This window comes from Equus asinus, chromosome 30 (genome assembly GCF_041296235.1).
Source record: "Equus asinus isolate D_3611 breed Donkey chromosome 30, EquAss-T2T_v2, whole genome shotgun sequence".
Classification (NCBI taxonomy): domain Eukaryota; kingdom Metazoa; phylum Chordata; class Mammalia; order Perissodactyla; family Equidae; genus Equus; species Equus asinus.
In genome coordinates, this window is record NC_091819.1 from 21,090,958 (window position 1) to 21,112,763 (window position 21,806).

At 41.3% G+C, this 21,806-nt stretch overlaps 1 protein-coding gene across 4 annotated transcripts in view; it reads right to left on the reverse strand.

The window, feature by feature from the left end:
- NVL (nuclear VCP like) overlaps positions 1-21,806 on the reverse strand; it is a 95,697-nt gene that overhangs the window by 55,473 nt on the left and 18,418 nt on the right. For all 4 annotated transcript variants that reach the window (XM_044762946.2, XM_044762947.2, XM_044762949.2 and 1 more), the window contains 5 exons: positions 18,977-19,121; positions 9,402-9,651; positions 8,148-8,366; positions 7,341-7,445; positions 1,478-1,540 (listed from right to left, as the gene is read on the reverse strand). In XM_044762946.2, coding sequence (XP_044618881.1) covers positions 1,478-1,540; positions 7,341-7,445; positions 8,148-8,366; positions 9,402-9,651; positions 18,977-19,121 — 782 coding nt within the window. The remainder of the gene's footprint in view (positions 1-1,477; positions 1,541-7,340; positions 7,446-8,147; positions 8,367-9,401; positions 9,652-18,976; positions 19,122-21,806) is intronic.

Consider the following 21,806-nt stretch of genomic DNA (forward strand, 5'->3'; position numbering starts at 1 on the left):
ATCCACTTCTCTTTCTCTTTGTTATTTTGAAGGAAAGCCCAGACATTATATTTTATTTGTAAACATTTCACTACCTCTAAAAGACAATGACTTTAACACAACTACAATATTATCACACTTAAAAGTTATTTTCTTAATATCAAATATCCACTAAGTGTTCAAATTTCCAACTGTCTCATAAACATTTTTGAAATATGCAAAATACTACTATATGCTGTTTAGGGATAAATACATAGATAGTAAATATAGAAAGAAGTACACAGAATTAATAAACACCACATTCAGGATTATGGCAAACTCTATGCGAGAGAGAATGGGGACTGTGGTTAGGGAAGGGTGCAGGGGCTTCAGGTACATTAGTTTTGGGTTTTTTTAAAAGCTGGGTGAGACATATATTCATTCATTATATTACTTTGTATAACTTATATGCTTGAGATATTTCATAATAAAATTTTAAAAAATATTACATTCTTAAAAAAAATGTTAGACTCTTGCTTTAACACCTCTATTAGCTCTCTGATATTCTGAAGGCAACATCCAGTTCTAGCCTCGTATGAAGGCCCTTCACTGTCGGCTGTAGCTTTCTTTTCCAGCCTCATCCCTCACCAGTCCCCACCCTTTCAAGGCTCATTTCTAATTTCCCCTCCGCTAAAGAACCAAAATTCAGTGCCAGAAAAAGTAAAGAGGTGCACAGAAAGCTCACAGGAAATACTTAAGTATAAATCCTTATTTTAGGAGGAAAGTAATATACAAAAAATGGGAGAGGGGATACATTTTAAAAGCTTTTTAAAACAAATGATACTGCTTTCATTTCTTCTCTTTCTATATTACAGAATGGCATTTTTACTTTCCATAGGGATGGACAGGAAATAAGAAATGCAAACTCTCTTACATTTGAGATAGAAACTGCTTAAATGCAGAAAGAAGTTGCTATATAGTACTTTAGGGATTTCTTTGCCCCACAGTATTTTTATTTATTAATACTTAACTCAGGTGAGCTACACAACAACTGGACAAGGAAAGCAGATCAGGAGTCAGACAACCCACATTCAAACCCCAGCTCCACTAGCTCCCAGCTGCCAGACTCTGGCCAGGCTACACACCCCTCCAAACTGAAGTGCCCCCATCTGTGAACGAGAGGAAACCGTAACTCATATCTTTCAGGGCTGGTGAAGAACAGTATGTGGAAACTGCTAGACAAACACATGGCAGAGAGTAAACACTAAAATATTAACTATTTTGATTATTTCCATTTTGCAGGTGAGAAAACTGAGGTTCAGAGATTGAAAGACTTATTAAGGAAGCATTAACACACACCAAGTGGTCCAGCAGCCCAGAGGTCAACCTGTTCACTCCGACAGCAGTGATCTGACCAAAATCACCACCGCTGTTTCAAAGACCTAAGGACAGTGTGCCCTGTAATTTGAATGACCGTTACTTTTCCTAATCTAAAACAATGGTAAATGACACAACTTACCATATTTAGTAATTCAGGGCCCTTGACTGATATAAAATTTAGTCCAGACTCATTTGCAACAGCCTAGTAAGAGGAAACAAAAAGATACAAATAAGACAAAGATACAATGAAGTAATAGCAATAACAATAATTTGTGACAACACAAGGGCTTTTTGTGGTTTATACTCTATTTCCCCCTTTTATAGTTGCCTCTTTCTTATCAGGAGAGGAGACAAATGGGAAAAGGAGAAATGGACTGGAAAAAAAAAATCAAAGGAAGTAAACGTTAACCTAAAACTTTCCAAGAATACTCAGACTAGAAAGCAGATGGAAAGAGCACAAAACATTTGTGTAAATGTTCTGTTTACACAAACATGCTTATGCAGGTACATTTGCAGCCCTAGCCTGGAATTCTACTGAAATCATCTGTATCAAAAACACTTTGCCCAGTGAAAGCAATCACTCATTCATAAACCAAAATTCAAAAACGTCAGTATCAGTCTTTACCAAAGGTCGGTATTTACGGATTATTTTTAATAAATAAAGATTAAACAGTATGGTTCAAAGCCAAAGAGAATAACAAAGGAGAAACATGGTTACACGTGTAGAAGAATCCAAGAATTGTAATCTAAACACAGAGATGAAACCTGAATAAAAATCACTAAGGGGGACCAGCCCTGTGGCTGAGTGGTTAAGTTCACGTGTTCGGTTTCAGTGGCCCAGGGTTTCGCTGGTTCGGATCCCAGGCACAGACATGGCACCGTTCATCAGGCCATGTTGAGGCAGTGTCCCACACAGCACACCCAGAGGGATCTGAAACTAGAATATACAACTATGTACTGCGGGGGCTTTGGGGAGAAGAAGAAGAAGAAAAAAAAGAAGATTGGCAATGATGTTAGCTCAGGTGCCAATCTAAAAAAAAATCACTCAGAACTTCAAAATGATCAGGGAATAGAGGTGTTTCCTATTCTTAGAATCTGATCTCTGATCTCCAGAACTATATTCAACGTAACTCCTCAGCATCTCCATTTCGATCTTACAGGTATTTTAAACCTATCACTTCCAATGCAGGACTCCTGATTCTCTCCCAACTCCTTGCAAACCCCACACCCCAAACTCCGACAGTTGCTAGGGTAAAACCCTGGTGTCTCCCTTGGTCCCTTGTCCTGTTGCGTCATCCAGTCCATCTGCAAGTCCCATCAGCTCTAATGCTAAAATACATGTGAGTCTGCCACTCTCTACTTCTCCACTATACCGCCACCCTCACCCAGAGCGCCACCATCTCCCGGCTGCACACGCAAAAAACCAAACCAAACCCAAACCGAAAAACCCTAAGTGGTCTCCTCCTTTCGCTCTCTTTCCTCCAACCCATTCTCCACGCAGCAGGCAGAGCACTCTTTTAATAACATCAATCGGATTATATCTTTTTACTAGGTTTCTCATTTATCTTCGAGGACAATCTGAAATATTTACCATGGCTCACAGGCCTGTATTTTGGGACAAGACAGCTTCTCCTTAGTCCAGCCACAGGCTCTGTCTCTGGTTCTCAAAATCACCAAGCCCTTTCCCACTTCAGGGAATTCTGCATCTGCTGTTCCCTCTGTCTGGAAGATTCTCCTCCTGCCTCTTTGTGTGCTGGCTGGTCCTTCAGGACTCTGTTAATATCACCATCCCTTGAACACCACAGCTAAAACAGCCGCCTCCTGATCAGTCTATCACAATGGTCTGCTTATTTCCATCGTAACGTAGCTGGATCTGCAATTTTATTGTTTTACATGTCTACCGCCTGCGTCTTCCAAGAGACAGTAAATTGCATCAGAGCAGGCATCTTGTTCACTAGTTTACCCCTAGCACCTCAGACAACTTCTGGCAAAGAGTAAGTAGCTTGGTAAATACTTGTTGGACAAATGAATACATGCATGCTCTGCCATGGAAACACTGCTCAAAATGTGGATTATCCACATTCTCTCAATCTGTCTTTCCTGCCGCCAATTTCATAACTTTCCTGCCTCTCACTAAAGGAGAGTCAGGATACACATCTAACAAAGTATGAGCTATCCATATTAGGTTTCAACATCCATATGTCAGACAACTAAAATTTATCCCATTAAAACCCCTGAGAGTTTCTGAAATTGTCGGAAGTCTTGTCTTCTAAATGAAATACGATGATCATAATTTAATTTTTTCTTGGATATCACCAATATCACCATGAATCTTGTATTCAGTATTAACAGCTGTTTGCTTCCATACTACATAGTTCCAGAACACTAAATGATTTTTACTATACTTTTCAGTCTCCTTATTGGTCATCAGTTTTCAGTGTGATGACTCCAGCAATTACATGCTCTCACTTTATGCTCTTTACATACTATGCGCCAGTGTTTAGAAAAACTGTATTACTTTATTGCTATCACGAGTAAACAAAACAACCAAGATCAGCCAAAATCTTAATTTTAATCCAATTCTACGTTGCCAGGTTCTGATTGACATGTAGTTCCATGACTTTCCCTCAGTAACACTTTGCTTCTGCTATTCAAGGACATTTTCTATTATTTCTGGCTTCTTGGGCCTGTAGTCACGTACCTCGGAGAATCTGATGAAAGTGATGAACTTTCTCCTTGGAAAAAATACATATACAGTCACATGCCACATAATGATGTTCCGTCAACAACTCACCGCATATACGACCAGTGGTCCCATAAGATCAGTACCGTACAGCCTAGGTGTGTAGTAGGCTGTACCTTCTAGGTTCGTGCAAGTACATTCTGCGATGTTCACATGACCAAATTGCCTAACGACACATTTCTCAGAACATATCCCTGTTTGTAAGTGACACGCAACTATACACATAATATACTGCCTGGGCTCGTGGATCCAGTGAGCTGGGAAGCCATCCATGGAGTCCCAGGCAAGACCCCTGAGCCAACTGTCAGACACCAGAAATCCGACTGAACAGAGAGGTACCAAAGTGTTGGCAATTTGCAATGGGGAGAGAAGAGGAAAAATTTGATCTATGATGTTTTAACATTATCTACGGATTTCAAATTATCCAAGCTATCTCCTCTCTGCTGTGACCAGGACTAATCAAAGGTAGATGAACTAATTAAAAAACAAACGTTATGAGACACTCAGGTGAGGGAAGTGCATCCACCTGGTGAATCCAGACGCTAGCAGGCAGGACCTTCTTTCTGAGTATGTTTTTCTAAAACTGCTAGGAAAAAACGTAGACCCATGACTGTGGTGTTTTCCTCTCCCTCCTGTGTTCCCAAATTCCTTTACAGCAATACCTTGTAGGAGTACTGGAAGCACTAAATAAGCAAATTTAGTAATATATGTAAAAATGAGTTTTACAAAATTTGTCTATATATTATATATACACATATATGTATGTACATGCACATGAACGAATGACACTGGATATTTTATATTTACCAAGGAGTCACACACTATTTGGCTGCTGTAGTACTTATTAAAAATACCATTAGGTTTAATTTCTTATTTACAAGTAAATCAAATATTTTTAAAAGCTTGTAAGCATTAAGTAAATTATGCATGGACTATTATACAGACATTAAAAATGATGGTTGATTCAACTTATCAAAAGGGAAGATAGTTCTAATAAGCAGAACTCCAAAGGAGGGAAAAATCATAAAAAGACTGGGAAATTTGCCCACTTAAATATGTAAAAAACACAAAAAAAGTGTGCCAAAAATATGATAAATAAAATTAAAATGGCTAAAATAAACTGATAAACATATTTACAAATAAAACATCTTTTTTTTTTTTTAAGATTGGCACCTGAGCTAACAACTGTTGCCAATCTTCTCTCTTTTTCTTCTTCTTCTTCTTATCCCCAAAGCCCCACAGTACATAGTTGTATATTCTAGTTGTGAGTGCCTCTGGTTGTTCTAGGTGGGACGCTGCCTCAGCGTGGCCTGATGAGCGATGCCATGTCTGTGCTCAGGATCCAAACCGGCAAAACCCCGAGCTGCTGAAGCAGAGTGCACGAACATAACCACTTGGCCACGGAGCCAGCCCCCAAATAAAACATCTTAAGAGTGATTATAAATAAGAAAGAAAACCACATGCATGTTAACAAAAAAACAGGCAAAGGATATGAACAAATCCATAAAGAAAACTAGTCAATAAACATATATGAAAAAGTCCACTAGTAATTTTTAAAATGCAACTTAGGGGCGGACCAGGGTTTCACTGGTTTGAATCGTGGGTGTGGACAGGGCACCACTCGTCAGGCCACGCTGAGGCAGCGTCCCACATGCCACAACTGGAAGGACTGACAACTAAAAATACACAGCTATGTACCAGGGGGCTTTGGGAGAAAAAGGAAAAATAAAATCTTTAAAAAAAAGAAAAAATGCAACTTAAAAACCATAAGATACCATTTGTACCTATTAGATTGTCAAATATTAAAAACAATGTTAATAAGGCTATTGCTAATTTCCAATGTAGTGAAATGGATACTGACACCCTATTGATAGGGGTGAAAATCTGTGGAAGGCACTTTGGTAATGGATCAAATGTAATCTGGTAATGGATCATTTTGATCAAATGGTAATGGATCAAGAGCTTTTTAAAACATGCACTCCTGGGGCTGGCCCCGTGGCCGAGTGGTTAAGTTCGCGCGCTCCGCTGCAGGCGGCCCAGTGTTTCGTTGGTTCGAATCCTGGGTGCGGACATGGCACTGCTCATCAGACCACGCTGAGGCAGCATCCCACATGCCACAACTAGAAGGACCCACAACGAAGAATATACAACTATGTACTGGGGCGCTTTAGGGAGAAAAAGGAAAAAATAAAAAAAATCTTTAAAAAAAAAAAAAAAAAAAAAACATGCACTCCTTTTATTGAAAAAGTATTCAGGAATGCATTCTAATAAAATTATCAGCTGAATTACAAAAATGTAAGTACAGGATTGTTTAATGCAATGCTGTTTTGGGGGGTTTTTTGGGGTTTTTTTGGTGAGGAAGATCGGCCCCGAGCTAACATCTGTGCCAATCTTCCTTTATTTTCTATGTGAGATGCAGCCACAGCATAGCTTGATGAGCAGTGTGTAGGTCTACACCTGGGATCGGAACCTGTGAACTCCAGGCTGCCAAAGCAGAGCATGCACACTTCACCACTACGCCCGTGCTGGCCTGCAGTGCTGCTCTAATAGGGAGTCATTTCCATAAGTTACAGAACATCTTTATGCTAGAATGCTATGCAGACATTAAAAATACTGATGTGTATTTACATATACCGACACGGGAAGATGTTCAAGAAATATTGCTAAGTGTTGAAAAACCTCATATTTGCATAAATGTGTGTAAAAGTCATACATATTATCTTGATATGTAAGTACAGAAGAACATCTGGAAGGAGTGACAACAAAACGAAACAGTGGGTAGCAGTAGGCAGTAGTGAGGGGATTATAAATACTGCTTTTCCCTTTTGCTTATCTATATTTTCTATTGTGAAAAAACAATTTTTTTAAAATAAGAATTTTAAGGAACACAGAGGAAAATACTTAAGTTATAAATAACATCTAAACCAAAGCAGGAAACAAGGTCAGCTACAAACCTCAACTATGCAATAACACTCACTAAAAAGCCAGGTTATAATACACAGGAAACATAATAATTGCTGTGTTAAAACTGATGGGGTTACGGTTGACTTAAAAACCCTTTTCTTTTCCAAATTTCCAATGATGTACTTTTTGTAATTAAAATAAAAGTGGGAAACTTTCCTAAAGAAAACTGTCGGTGTTGCTAAAATGAACTTCAAATAGAATTGCACAATATCTCACTGTAACTTTTAAAGTTAAATTCATGTTCTCCTATCTGATAGTAAGAAATAAAATACCGGCAGTTGAACTTATACCATACCTTTGCCAGCAGAGTTTTCCCACAGCCAGGAGGACCAGCAAGGAGGACTCCAGCTGGAGTCACCAATCCAAGAGCTTTGAACTGATCTGGGTTACGTACTGGCGCCTGGAACGAATGATCCCAACAGCAGTCCATTACACATGTCTACTTCCTACAGCACATTCTAATTACCTCCAGATGTGTATTTTCAACACAGATTCTGACGCCCAAAGATAAGAACAGTGCCTGGTGCAGAGTGCTTACCTCTGTTCCACGCATGAAGTATATGGTAACAAATTCTAAAATCCCTGTGCTAAATGTCCAGCTTATAAAAATGTTAGCAATGCCCTCCAGAAGCAGCGGAGGTCTACACAGGCGAAAGCCAGAGACACCTGTTCACTGTGATGCCAGTGTGTTTTCTCTTTCAGCAGTTACACACCTCTAAACGGATCGTACTTCACTAACAAACCATGGAATGATGAGTAAGGGGGAAAAGTAAGACTAAATGAAAATTAACCCAAAGTCTCATGGGCATTAAAACTGCCTTGACCCTTACAAGTGTGACTGAGTTCAGAAAGTATTTCTCAAACAACTTGGTCTTGGTGAAACCCAAACTTTTTTTTTTAAACTCACAGAATCAAGCACAACCAAAAGAGTAAGTCTAAAACAGATCTCAAAAGAATGAAAATCCATTGTTGGGGCTTAATAATGAAACAACAGAACATAGAAAAGAAAACAGTCAAGCCCATTTACACACAGACCTAGGACACAAGCGTGGTCGTTTACCCACCACGTATGCCAACGACATTCTGCAGCAGAGACACCTACCAATATTGCCATGGTGAGCTCCTCTCTAATATCCTCCAGGGCACCAATATCTGCCCACGTCACATTAGGCACAGTGACAAAGCCTTCCCTTTTGGCAGAGGGTTGCACAGAGGATAGAGCAACAATGAAATCATTCAGTTCAATGCACAGCCCTTGCAGCTGCTCCTCTGAGAGGGGATCTTGGTTTCTTAGCAACCCCAGTAGCCTTTGCAATTCATCCTTAAAGGGAGAAATTGAGGGAGAAAATGAAAAACCACAAAGTTTGTTGAAAAAGTTACTTTTTATACTTTCAAAAATTATTACTACAATATTTCTGTAAGCCATAGTAAACTTCTATGTTTTAATAATTTTCTCCATTGACATAGTCATTTATTTGATTTGGTCAAGGAAAGGTACCCCGCGTATAATCAAGCACAGGAGAATGATTGCCACATGCTATGCTAGGGGTAGCTAGGGCAAACACAAGCAGTTCGCAAACATCCATTTCAACAACCAGGTATTTCCATTTTTCATTTACAGATGTTCAAGCAGCAGCTGAATTTTGATGAAATTAAAACAAAATTACCCTGGCAGTCTGATTTCATAATATGGTTCCTTGGTGGTTTATGAGCTAAATAGAAAGCAGGCAATTTTCCTAGGACTACTGAAATCTGGAACTTGACAGGCAGATTTCTCGATTTGTGAAGAATATGAGAGGACAGGTGTAAAAAGCAACTCTAATTCAATTTATAAAATGCTAATTTACATGCAATATTACGGAAGGAAGTTGTTCACTATTACTTTTAACAGATCTAATTGTGCTTCCAGATGAGTAAGGAAGAAACAAATGATTTGAAAACAAAAGAGCTAGATCTAAGCCCCTGCTCTAGACAGGTGAGGCCACGTGGCCTCGGGCAAGCACAATCTCTTACAGTTTAGTTTCTCTGATTATAAAATGGGTAAAGTAATGATATTTACTTGACAAAGTTAAATAGACCAAATTATATTATAGAAGCTCCCTGTGCAAACTATAAAATACTACATAAATGTTATATTGAGTTTTCATTGTTATATTGAATTTATTCAGAATCAACTAAAAAAGTCAAACTATACTTCGGAAATTATAAACATTCTGGGTACAACCAATAATTATTCTAAAGATAAAATGCCAATAGAACAGAAAATCATAAACCTCAACTACCTCAATACTTGCTTGTAGGATAACACAAAGTAAAAACCCTTAAAGGACAGTGTAAGGCCCTGCACAGAGAGCACCTGTGTTTCGGAAGTGGGCTCAGTTCCAGCCCTCTCTTCCCGGCCTCCTTCAGATGGCAAACCTTCAGTCTCGGGATCTTTCTTCTGCTGCTCCTGGAGCTTCATTAAGACCCTGTGGACTGCACACATGGCTGCCTCTCGGCAGAGCGCCATCAGATCAGCGCCGACAAACCCCGGCGTCAGGTGTGCTACGTGGCGAAAATGAAAAGTGTCGGGAAGTCGTAGTTTTCTGCACAAAGTCTGAAGTATTCTGTAGAAAAGACAGGGAAAAAAATTCAGATTCCTAACCTACCAGTAAAAACAAGTCACCGACAATATTTATTTGAAGTCCTTCCTCTCTGTCAATGGTATTTTAACGGGTGCAATATAAGAGCAAATCATTCATTCATTCAACAAATGCTAAATCGCTGTTACATAACTCACTTTATTCCATTAAAGATTAAGGTATAACATCTGCTTTGTTAATGCTGTGAAGAACAAAAAATAGATTTTAAAAAATATTCTGCCTTTAAGAATTTTACAATATCACAGAGGAAATAAGATAAATGATTTATGAGGATATAAGGTAAGTTCTACTTTTAGTGTAGATTTAATGGACATCTAACAGAAATAAAAGCCTCCAAACTCAAATAAACCACTAATTCTATTCATCACAACCAATTAACGGAGATGCACACTTTAGCATTCAATTTTACATCAGGGCAGTTACTTCTCCAACTTCATCTTTACCTATCGTTCATCCCTGTACTGCATGTGTGAAAACTTTTGCTCAGTTTAACTAGCAACATGGTATATGTAAATGAAATGTGGACTTCTAGATAATTATTATTAACGGAATACCTTAATTTCTGGTAAGACCTACTGAATAAAACTTAAAAGCTGTAGAGATACTCAGGATGGAAGGTGTGAAGCTACACCGCTTGAGTTTGACAGCAGCTCCTCCACTCTCTGAGTAACCTGGGCCGGCTGCTTCACTCCTCAGCTTGTTTCCTCATTGGTTAAATATATTTTATAGTAGCACTTCCTCAAGGGGACGTTGTTGTAAATGAACATATGCAAAGCCCTTAGAACAGTGACTGACCCACAGTAAGTACCCAATAAATGTTAGTTATTATTATTCACATTTTGTGATATTAATTAACTTGGATAAGGAAATGTATTTTGAAATTTCCAAATGTGTAGGGGAGACTAACATTTCAAATGTCAAGCCGATGGAGAAGTCATAGAAAAGTCACTGGGATCATGTAAGTGAACAGAATAGAAGCAGATAAACGTTACTGACAAATGAAAACTAATTCACTCAGAGACTCTAAACAACAGGAACCAAGAAACGTTCCATTACAGAACTGTTTCCTAAAGATACAGACCCCATTTGCTGCTATGCAGAAGAATCTAAGAGATTTAAAATCTCATGAAAAATAGCTAACATAAAACAATTATCATCCTTTCCTCAGTTACAGTCTATTCTGGAAAAAACGCGGATATTTCCACTCATCATACTACAGAAACTCCAAAGGAGGAGAAAATAATGATTAAGAGATTTTCAGTTTCACGAGGTGGAGTAAAAGGTTTTCAGCAATGCTTCCTCTGCCCGAAGAAAACAAAAACAAGAAACAGAAGCACACACTCCGTGGTCTAAGCGACTAGGAGACTATCTGTACTCTCCCCAACACCCCTCCTCCAGCCTGCTCTGGAAGTTCTGCAGATAATTGGCAATAGAGGATCAGCATTTATTTTTACGAGGCCTTTGAAAGCTATCAACAGTCGTCCTAGGCTAAAGGCGTCAGCGTGGCTCTACATAAAGAGAGGTATTGATGCTGACAAGAGAGACTGAAGCAAACAGGTATCTGGGTGGTTGCGATGGAAGCATATTTTACTACCAAAGAAGAGAAAGGCCACTCAATATAGGTCTCTCTGTCAGCTCTAGCTGATGCCCTAAGGACTATAAATCCCCAGAAAGATTCAAGTATTACAGGGTTCCCAGAACAAATGATCTAGGTTTAATGATATATTTGACTATAAATAGGATGAGTTAACTAATTTTTTAAAAATAAACCTTTTAGGGGCTGGCCCTGTGGCATAGTGGTTGGGTTTGGCATGCTCCACTTCGGCAGCCTGGGTTCACAGGGTCAGATCCTGGGCACGGACCTACTCATCAGCTATGCTGTGGCAGCAACCCACATACAAAATAGAGCAAGATTGGCATGGATGTTAGCTCAGGGCTAATCATCCTCAAGCAACAAAAGAGGCAGACTGGCAACAGATGTTAGCTCAGGGCTAATTTTCCTCACCAAAATAAACAAATTAATTAATTAAAAATGTTAAAAAACTACTTTAGAACAATTTTAGCTTTACAGAATTATGCAAAGACAGTACAGAGTTCTACACACCCCACACCCTTCTCCTATTATGAAGGACAATTTTGAGGCTCATTGCCCCAATACTTTGTAGCATGTCCTTCCATTGGGATTAGTCTGATATTGTTACTATGATTAGGCTAGGATGTGTTTTCCAGAAGAGGACCACAGAGGTCAAGTGTCCTTCTCACCACATCACATCAGGGATGCCTACTATCAACACAACGCATCACTGTGGATGATCGCTAGGTCGGAGACAGTGGTGGAAAGGGTTTCCACCTGAAGTTACTCTTCCCCTCCTTCCACTGCACTCTTCTGGAAGTCAGTCGCTACGCCCAGCTCTCATTTAAGGGTAGAGAGTTACAGGCCACCTCCTCAAGGGCAGTGCATCTACATAAATTATTTGGAATTCTTCTGCACCTATTCTCACCCATTTATTTATTTATTCAATCATTTATTTACATCAGTATTGACTAATAGGTATTTGACTCTCTGTAATTTTGAACCACAATTTATGAAGAAAGAAAGTGGATGGAGAATGGTAAAGGACCTAGCAGAGGGGAAGAAGTCAAAATTAACCTTGGGAGAAGGGGCACTGATGAGAAGGAAGTGCATTTGTCTGGTGGAATGCCACAGACCAGGAACTGGAGGCATCAAAGTGTCCCAGGACAGAAACCAGGGCCACAGCAGGGAGCCGAAAACAGAAATTATCTGAAAATCTGCCTAAGAAGTATTAAGACCCCACATATTCCCCACCCCCTGGACCAGCAGGATACCAGGAACGTGCTCTCCGGTGAAACCGAACCAGGGGAGGGAAGCTCCAGGTTTGTGGACAATCTAAGATCAACTCCACCAGGAAAATGGGTGAAACTCTGTACAGTGTATGCAATTCCTCAGCTCATTCCCCCAGCCTAGGTCAGAAGACCAGCAGTTAGCCATAGAGCCCCATGGTGTTGTCTGAAGATCTTTTTCTGAAAAATCTGAACTGACTCAATGAAAAGAATCTACAGAAACTGACATTTGGAGCTTTTTAGCTAAAAAGTTAGCTGGTCATCTGACTGCTTCATCATGGCACTCACAAAGGAGCCTGTACTGCAGATGTCTAATCAGACTCTTTTTTTCTTTTTTGTGAGGAAGACTGGCCCTGCACTAACATCTGTTGCCAATCTTCTTTTTTTTCCTCCCCAAAGCCCCAGTACATAGCTGTATATCCTAGTTGTAGGTCATTCTAGTTCTTCTATGTGGGATGCTGCCACAGTGTGACTTGATGAGCAGTGTACAGGCCTGTGCCTAGGATCCAAAGCAGCAAACCCTGGGCCGACAAAGTGGAGCGCGCAAACTTACCTACTCAGCCATGAAGCCACACCCCTCAGCCTCACTCTTAAAACAGCAATGGACAGCCAAGGACTGCCATGTGAGCAGAGCTGCCAGCACGAAAGAACAGTAATAACAGCTCTCAATTACCGAGACTTACTCCAGACCAGGGACTGCTGTCCTGACTGTGCACATTACTTCTTGCTGCCTCTCACTGTAATAGAAGGCCCTAGCACAGGCCAAAATAAACACATACACACACACAGCAAAAAGGAAACTTGGAGGAAACAGGGATGTGGAAAAAATTGTGAGAGGGTTAGCAAATGGAAAAATATGGCAACCGTGAATTCCAGAAAAGTTAAAAAAGTGAAGAGAGGAAATGCAAACATAACATTTCCCACTGACCTGGGAAAGCAGTGAATAATATTTATATAGAGGAGAAATGAGAATGCTAAATATGGATATATCAAAATTCATAATACAACTATATACTACAAACATATGAATATTGTTTGGATATTAGATATATTAAAGATTGTTGGCTACGTAATGGCATTGTATATATGTTAAATAAAGTCTTTCTCCATTAGATACTGAAGTACATAGTTGAAATGATACAATGCCTGAGATCTGCTTTATAATGCTCCAGGAAAAAAAAGGGAAGGGTAAATAAAAGACGACTGTGAAAATGTTGATAATCGTTGAACCTGGGTGCTAAGACATGGGGCTCATTATTGTGACAGTTCTAAAGCACGTAAGTTCCTGACCCTCTTCTTAGTGAGAGGTGGGGTCTACGGCTTCTCTCCTTAAATCTGGGCTGTGACCAAACACAGTATAGTGGAATTGATGCTACGTGGCTTCCAAGGATAGGTCTAAAGTGAGGCCACTTCAGCCTGTTCTCTGCAATCCTCAGGCAGCAGCCCCAGGCAGCCACGTAAGAATCTGACCACCTCCAGGCTGCCCAGCTCTGATGAAGCCCAAACTGTCCGTAAAGGGTGCCACATGCAGAGGCCTTTAGCTGGGAAGAGAAAGGAGGAAGGGGATGGACCAGATCAGATGACAGATATACAGAGACAGACAAGCTAGACGAGATGGACAGGCAGGGAGACAGGTAAGACAGCCCTGCTGCTCCAGGCCCCCGCAAGGTTCTGGCTCCAGCCACCATCTCCGCAGACACACGAGCCCCTGAGACAGCACCAACTAGCCGAGGCCTTTCTAGATTCTTCACACACAGAAACTGTGAGAGACAATACGACAACTGTTGTTGTTGTAAGCCACGAAATTTTAGGGTGGTTTGCTTTGCAGCAATAGAAACTGGAACAATTATATTAGACTCCTTTTCTGTACATTGGAATTTTCCATAATAAATTGCTTTTAAGGATCAGAAAAATATCAAGAGCTACCTCAAAAAAAATGTTTTCGGGGGCTGGCCCCGTGGCCGAGTGGTTAGGTTCGCGCGCTCCGCTGGAGGCGGCCCAGTGTTTCGTTGGTTCGAATCCTGGGCGCGGACATGGCACTGCTCATCGGGCCACACTGAGGCGGCATCCCACATGCCACAACTAGAAGGACCCACAACGAAGAGTATACAACTATGTACCGGGGGGGCTTTGGGGAGAAAAAGGAAAAAATAAAATCTTTAAAAAAAAAAAAATGTTCTCCTTTCTATGTGTCAGACATTGTGCTAGGTACACAATTCAATCCTTAGGAAGCCTTTAAGCTAGCCAAAAAAAACATAAAACCAGGCCTACTGGTATGGTTCTATACCCCAGTCCTAATCATTGCCTGAAAATCCTACTGTGATCCAAGCCAGCTCATCTCAGATTATCCACGGAAGCAATTTCAGACCATCATTCTCAAACCTCTAACCTATCCAGCGCGGGCCTCACTTTCAACTCACAGAGGAAACGCCCTCAATTTGCCAGCACGCCACACATAAACCTACTTCCTTTCACACGCTTCCTTCCCCTTTACTATCTTTCAACAGAAGCAGCCCTGTTCTCAGGCCAGCACCTACACACGAGTCCTGATCCCTGACTCCTCCCATTTGTTCCTTCCCATTAGCACTTAAAGACACTCAGGTTTCTCTTATGCTAACAAGCCCTCTGTGACACTCCATTACCTACCTCCTGCAGCTCCCCCCCTCCTCCTTCTCCACAGCCAGACTTCCCTTCAGTGAACCAGGCAAGTCTGTCGCTCTCGCTCCATCACTTTCCATTTGCTCCTCGGCCGTTCCAACCTGGATTTTACCCCTATCGTTCCACTCAAACAATTTTTTCTTAAGTTCACTAGTGACCTCCAGGTTGCTAAATTCAAAAACAACTTTTCAGCCCTCCCTTGCTTGACTTCTCATTGGCATGACCTCTCATTCCTCCTTCTGGAAACATCCGCTTCCCTCGGCTTCCACCACACAACATTCTTTTCATTTTCCCAATACTTCTGGCTGCTCCTTCCACGTCCTTAGCCTGTCAGGCTCTCTGGGCCTGTCCCAGGACCTCTACGTCTGCTCTTCACTCTCTCTCTGGACAATCTCATCTACTTTCACAGCTTCAAGTGCCATCAGTATATTGACGACTCCCAAAGTTTCACTTCCTCCGAGCTTCAGACTCATTTGCTGGCTGCCAACGCGACACCTCCATTGGACATCCTGCAAGGACCTCTAATTCAACTGCCCTTACCTTCAACATCCATCCCCAAATCCTCTTATCCTCCCGTATTTCCCATCCCCTCCACAGAAAACCACCTGCACAGAGGCTTAAGTCACAAATCAGGGAGTATTTCCGTCTTGTTCACAACTCCCACCTCTCCACACATGATCTGTCAACAAACATAACTTACTGAGTCTACTTCCTAAGCGTCTCCAGTTACTCCAGTTCTATCTACACTCCCACCTCCTTAACCCACCCGCCACCACCTCTGCATCTCGCGACAGCCTCCAAACCGATTCCTGCTCTCCTGTCACTCACGCCTCACACTGCAGCTACAGGGATCTTTTCAGAACAAAAAGCTGTTTCCCTCAGGGTCCTGCGTAACTGCTTTATTCGTTCCTGCCACTCACAGAGTAAGTCCAAAACCCTCACCAAGTATGTGAACTGCCCTCTGTACACCTCTCTGGCCTTTCCACATCCTCTCTCTTCTTCCACAGCCATATTGTTCTTCCAGTTCCCTGGACACACTGAGCTCTCACTCACCTCAGGGCCTTTACACACACTATTCCTACCAGGAATACTTTTTTCAGTTAATTGCTATTTATTCTTCAAGTCTCAGCTTTCTCAGAAAAGCTTTTAAGAACCCCCAGACCTGATAGATCCTCCCTAAGACCCCGACTTTGTCTTTCTGTATTCATCTCATTTCTGATTACTCAAAGGAGCGGCTTAAGTGCCAACCACTGTGTCTCCTTGGTGTGCCACAGGTGCTTAAATAAATGTCTCCGCAGTTAATGAATGACTGGGAATTAATGACATAAAACAAACATCAACGTATCTCAATTCTAATAAATAATTGCCCCAACTTAGAATTTAACTCCTTGACATCTGCATACAATATCACTTCTTTGCTTCTGCACTCAGAGCCAGACAAAAGCACAAAAACAAGAAAACCTCATTTGCCTTTGTCAAAGACTCAATTACAAATACTCTTCCTCAGGAGGGGGAATTAGTGATTAATGGGTACAGAGTTTCACTTCTGCAAGGTGAAAAAGTTCGAGAGATTTGTTGCAATGTAAATATACTTAACACTACTGAACTGCACTTTTAAAAATGGAAACTGGTAAATTTTACGTTTTTTTACCACAATAAAAAAATTAAAAACAACAATACTCTTCCTTAAAAAATTCCACTCAGTATTATGTTAAGTGAAATAAGCCAGATAGAGAAAGACGAACTCTGTATGACTCCACTCATAGGTGGAAGTTAACATATAGACAAAGAGAACTGATTGGTGGTTACCAGGGGAAAGGGAGATGGAGGGAGGGCACAAAGGATGAAGTGGTGCACCTACAACATGACTAACAATAATGAACAACTGAAATTTCACAAGGTTGTAAACTATCATAATCTTAATAAAAAATAAAAAAAAATTTCCACTCATAGGGGCCGGCCCCGTGGCTGAGTGGTTAAGTTTGAGCTCCGCTTCAGTGGCCCAGGGTTTCACCTGTTCGGATCCTGGGAGCGGACATGGCACCGCTCATCAGGCCACGGTGAGGCGGCGTCCCACATGCCACAACTAGAAGGACCCACAACTAAAGTATACAACTATGTACTAGGGGGATTTGGGGAGAAAAAGCAGGATGAAAAAAAAAAGATTGGCAATAGCTGTTAGCTCAGGTGCCAATCTTAAAAAAAAAAATTCCCACTCATAATTATATTCAAGAGCTATCTTTTCTCAGCCTTTGACCCTGCTCTTCCCACCAGCCTTAAACACACTTATAATACCCCCTGTTCAGTCTCAGACAGAATTCTTGCCCTGGCCACCTATGGCTTAGCTAGACCACTAAGCCCACATAAAACACCAACATAAATGCCTATAGCACTTACTCTCTGAATCTAACACGGCGTTTGAACACACTGACACAAGGCAGTCATAGATAACTGTAGACACCAGAAATACCTGGATTCTACGTATTAAGTCCAAAGGAGAAAGGTACCTTGAAAGGAGAGATCTCTGACAAATTTCTTAACCAAGTGACCAAACTTAACATCACCAATGATACAAACTGACACTATGAACCTCTGGAGAAGAGGTTCTGAGAAGGACACCTCACCACCTGCGTAGGATTCTTGCCCAAGACGTTTAACCTGAATCCAGTCATGAGGAAGCAGTCAGATAAATTTAAATTGTGGGGTATTCCACAAAAGACTTACCTGGACACTTCAAAAATGTCAAGGTCATGAAAGTACTCCCTCCCCCAAAAAGGCAGATTAGAGGAGGTTAAAGGGACATGTCAACTTAATAGCAGATTTGATTCCTGAGTGGATTCTGGTAAAACAAAAAAGCAAACAAAAAAGCTAAACAAAATGAAAGATGAAAACAACTATAATGGACGTTTTGGGGGCAACCGGGAAAATGAGACTGGATTACATGTTAAGGTAACGTTATGTCAGGCGTTAAGTTTCTTGAGTGTTAAAATGGTATGACAGTTACACAGGAGGATTTAGGGCTGAAGTGTCATGATGCCGTCACCCGTCCCTCCAATGGCTTGGCAAAATAAAGTCTACACACACGTGCATCTGAACGTATGGAGAGAGTGAAAGCAAACATGGCAAAACGCTAACAAGTGGTAAATTCAGCTGAAGGGCTAAATACAGATATTTATTGTACTATTCTTTCAATTCTTCTGTAGGCTTGAAATTTTTCAAAATATGGCCATTTACTAAAGCCATTTGAAGACTTTGCTGACGATGGAATACTGGATAGACAGACACAGGATTTCATCTTGTAGGGATGACAGGCCCCACTGTGTCCACGTCTCTACCATCAGGTCTGGTGCTTAATCACAACCAGGCTTGATAATGGACACAGCCCTTATTTCTCTTTACCTGTATTGCAAGCATCTCGAAAGCAAGGACTTATAATTCTCTGTGTTTCCCATATTACCTACTACAGTGGTATATACAGGCGCTATATGCTCAATACATGTTTGCTGAATAAATACGAACAACTTAAGTATTAAATATTATTATTTTGCTGCAGGCATAAACACGTTAGTCAACAACCCTGAATGACTAACTACTTAAAGAGTGTCTATGCGGAAATGCAACGTGCACACACATGAAAGACTATGAATATAACAGCTGAAGAAGAACGGACGAGAGACAAAGAAGGCTACATGTGCTTCTCGCCCCTCATTTTCAAAGCATTCAGTTCAGATGACACGGTGTACACAAACTGCTTTCTATAAGAACGTACCTTTCCCTGGATGCTTCATCTGGGATGCCCAGGCATATTTCTCGGTCGAACCTTCCAGCACGTCTCAAAGCAGGGTCTAAGGAATCTGGCCGGTTAGTAGCTCCAATGACTAGGACCCGAGCTGTAGCCGCCACGTTATTCAGATCTAGTAACACCAGACACAGGATGAGAGGCGAACAAGACACCTGACAATGAGGACAATAAAGCTTACGCAAGTCATTTCAGTGGCTGGAGGGAAAGTATTACACATTTTGATAGCAATATACATATAAAATTAACAATGACTAAATGTCTAATACATGAAAGATGTGAGGAAGATAAATACAAACTTTGTCCTCAGGCAGCTTGCACTCTATTGGGAAACATGTAAGACAAATGTTGTGAAGCCCAACAGCAGGTGTGAACAAAGCCCCACAGCAATGCAATGGAAGACACTATGAATTCCGATCGAGGAAGAAGGGAGAGTTCGGGAGGAGCCACCACTCTGGGAAAGCCCTGAAGGGTGAACAGGATATTAATAAGCAGAGATGCAGGTTAGGGATATTCTACATGGAAGAAATGGTACGAGTGAAGGCAGAGACGGACAAACAGGTGTGACATGTTTAGACAAGGTGAGCAGTCCAGCAGGGGGTCTGGGCAAGACAGAGGATGTCTGTCTCCAGAGACTCACAGCATTAATTTGAGATGGGGATGCAACAGTCTTCAGTTGCTCTGCTAAATCTACAGACAGATTTTTAGCAATGGATGGAAGGCAGGGCCTAAAGTGTATCTTTCCTAAGTATTATTTCTCTCAACTGAAGCAGGGTCGAACAGCAGAGTCTGAGTTATACCCTCTAGAGTGTGTAATAAGAAGGCAGCAAGATGCTAATTAAGTACTCTGACAGCCAAGTCATGAGGAATTTACAGTATGTTCTGTAGCCAACAGAAAGCCATGGAAGGTTTTTCTGAGAAGACTTGTGTTTTGGAAAGATAATTCTAACAATAATTTTGAAGAGAGTAAAGAGGAATAAAGGGGAAAAGAGTTTGTGGTATTTGATTACAATAAGTGGGTAAGAGATGGGTGAAATAAGGTAGGAACATAGTAAATAAAAAGGAAACCCCCAATTTAAGTACAGGGTCGTAGACGGAATCAAAAGCACTAATGATTCCATGTGAGGGGTGAGGAAGAAGGAAGACACAAAGACGACTTAGTTTGGCTGACAAGGTTGGAGGTGATGCTCTTAACTCAAATGTGGAACAGAGGGAGGTTCGAGAGAGGCGGAGGGGGCTAAATGGAAGAGTGAGCTTAGCTTCGGACACACTGAGTGAGGCGTCTGTGCGATGGTCACAGGCAAGTGTCTGACAGGCAGTTGGGAATAGGGGTTTGAAGCTTCTCAGAACCAGGTTAGAGACGTAACTGGAGAGTTTTCCAATGAAGAGCTGAACAGGAATAGTTTGGAAACGGGTAAGAGGCAAGAACAGACGACCCAGCATAAAGCCTTCAGACTATCTTTAAGGGATGGGTAAAAGGAGGCAAGCAAGGAAAGGACAGTGGTGAGGAGCTGTCAGAGAACCCGGAGGAGGACAGAAGGAGGGCGGTGTCACTCAAGCCAAGCGTACTAACAATCACAAGGGCAAGGGGATCAGCAGGACCAAACGCCCTCGACGACAATCAGTCCTGAGAGCTCGCTGCACGCCAGGCTCTGCTTCCTCCAGGTTAGAGCCTCTCCCTCAGCCAACCCTCACAGCAGCCCTCAGACGGAGGTGTTAGATGAGATACTGAAGAACAGAGGTTCAGAGGGATGGGAGCCAAAAGCAAGCCAACACAGGCGGCAAACAGATGACACCAACGACTCTTCTGTGACCAGTTTCAGTAAAACGGCAGAGGCAGATATACAATCATGGGGTGGGGTGTAGAACAGAATGGAAAGAGGAACATACATTTAGTTGACAGCGACTATTCTTTTGATAAATTTTGGAAGGAAAAGAAGAGAGTTCATAAGGTGGTGGGTTTGAGTGAAACAGGAAAGCTCTTCAATACTTTTTGAAAACTGAATAGAAGAAACTGGCTAAAGGAAGAGGGTCATGCGATGAGATGGATCACTGATCAAGCAAAAGAAACCTCACAGGAAACGAGGAGCCGTCTCCTATTCAGGGACATCACGAGCTACAAACTCGCATCCACGTGAAGATGTTTACCCTGAATCCTCCTTGCATGAAGGCTGCTATAGAGCCAAAGCTGTTCGACTGCTGCTTCACACGTCTCAATTTCCGAAGCTAAAAGAACCAGCAAGGGGGAGGATTTATGTCTTTTCTCTGGTTCATGTTGCTCACGCACTAGTCTTGGGATGAGCTCTGAGCATATCAAGGGTTGAGAATTGAATTCAACACGGACCATCACGGAAATCTGTTAAATCTTCAGTAACGAACAAATTCTTCCATAGGAAATCAACTTAGCAACATAAGCACCATTTCAAATGCTGTTTTTCTCCTTTGTTCTAAAGGAAGTCATTTGAAAGATAAAAATCAGACCTCAGCTTGGATTGGCCAGCCACTACTGCCAGTAACTTCAAGATAAATCCCACTCTTTCTCTCCCTCTTCTAGAGTATGATTTGATCATGTTAAATTGAAGTTATGCTAGCCAACAGTTTGAATTTCAGAATATCATAAAAGGAATGAAGTTTTATTTCCTTCTACACAGAATAAAAGGAACCAGTTAATGTGTTTCTCTCATAAATAAAGCAAGCATTTGTGGGTAGCTCATTAATTGTGTATGTGTAAATAAACATCTGGATTCTAGCCCATGCTTTGCCAATGACTCACTGCATGAACTTGGCCCTTAGCTCTCTG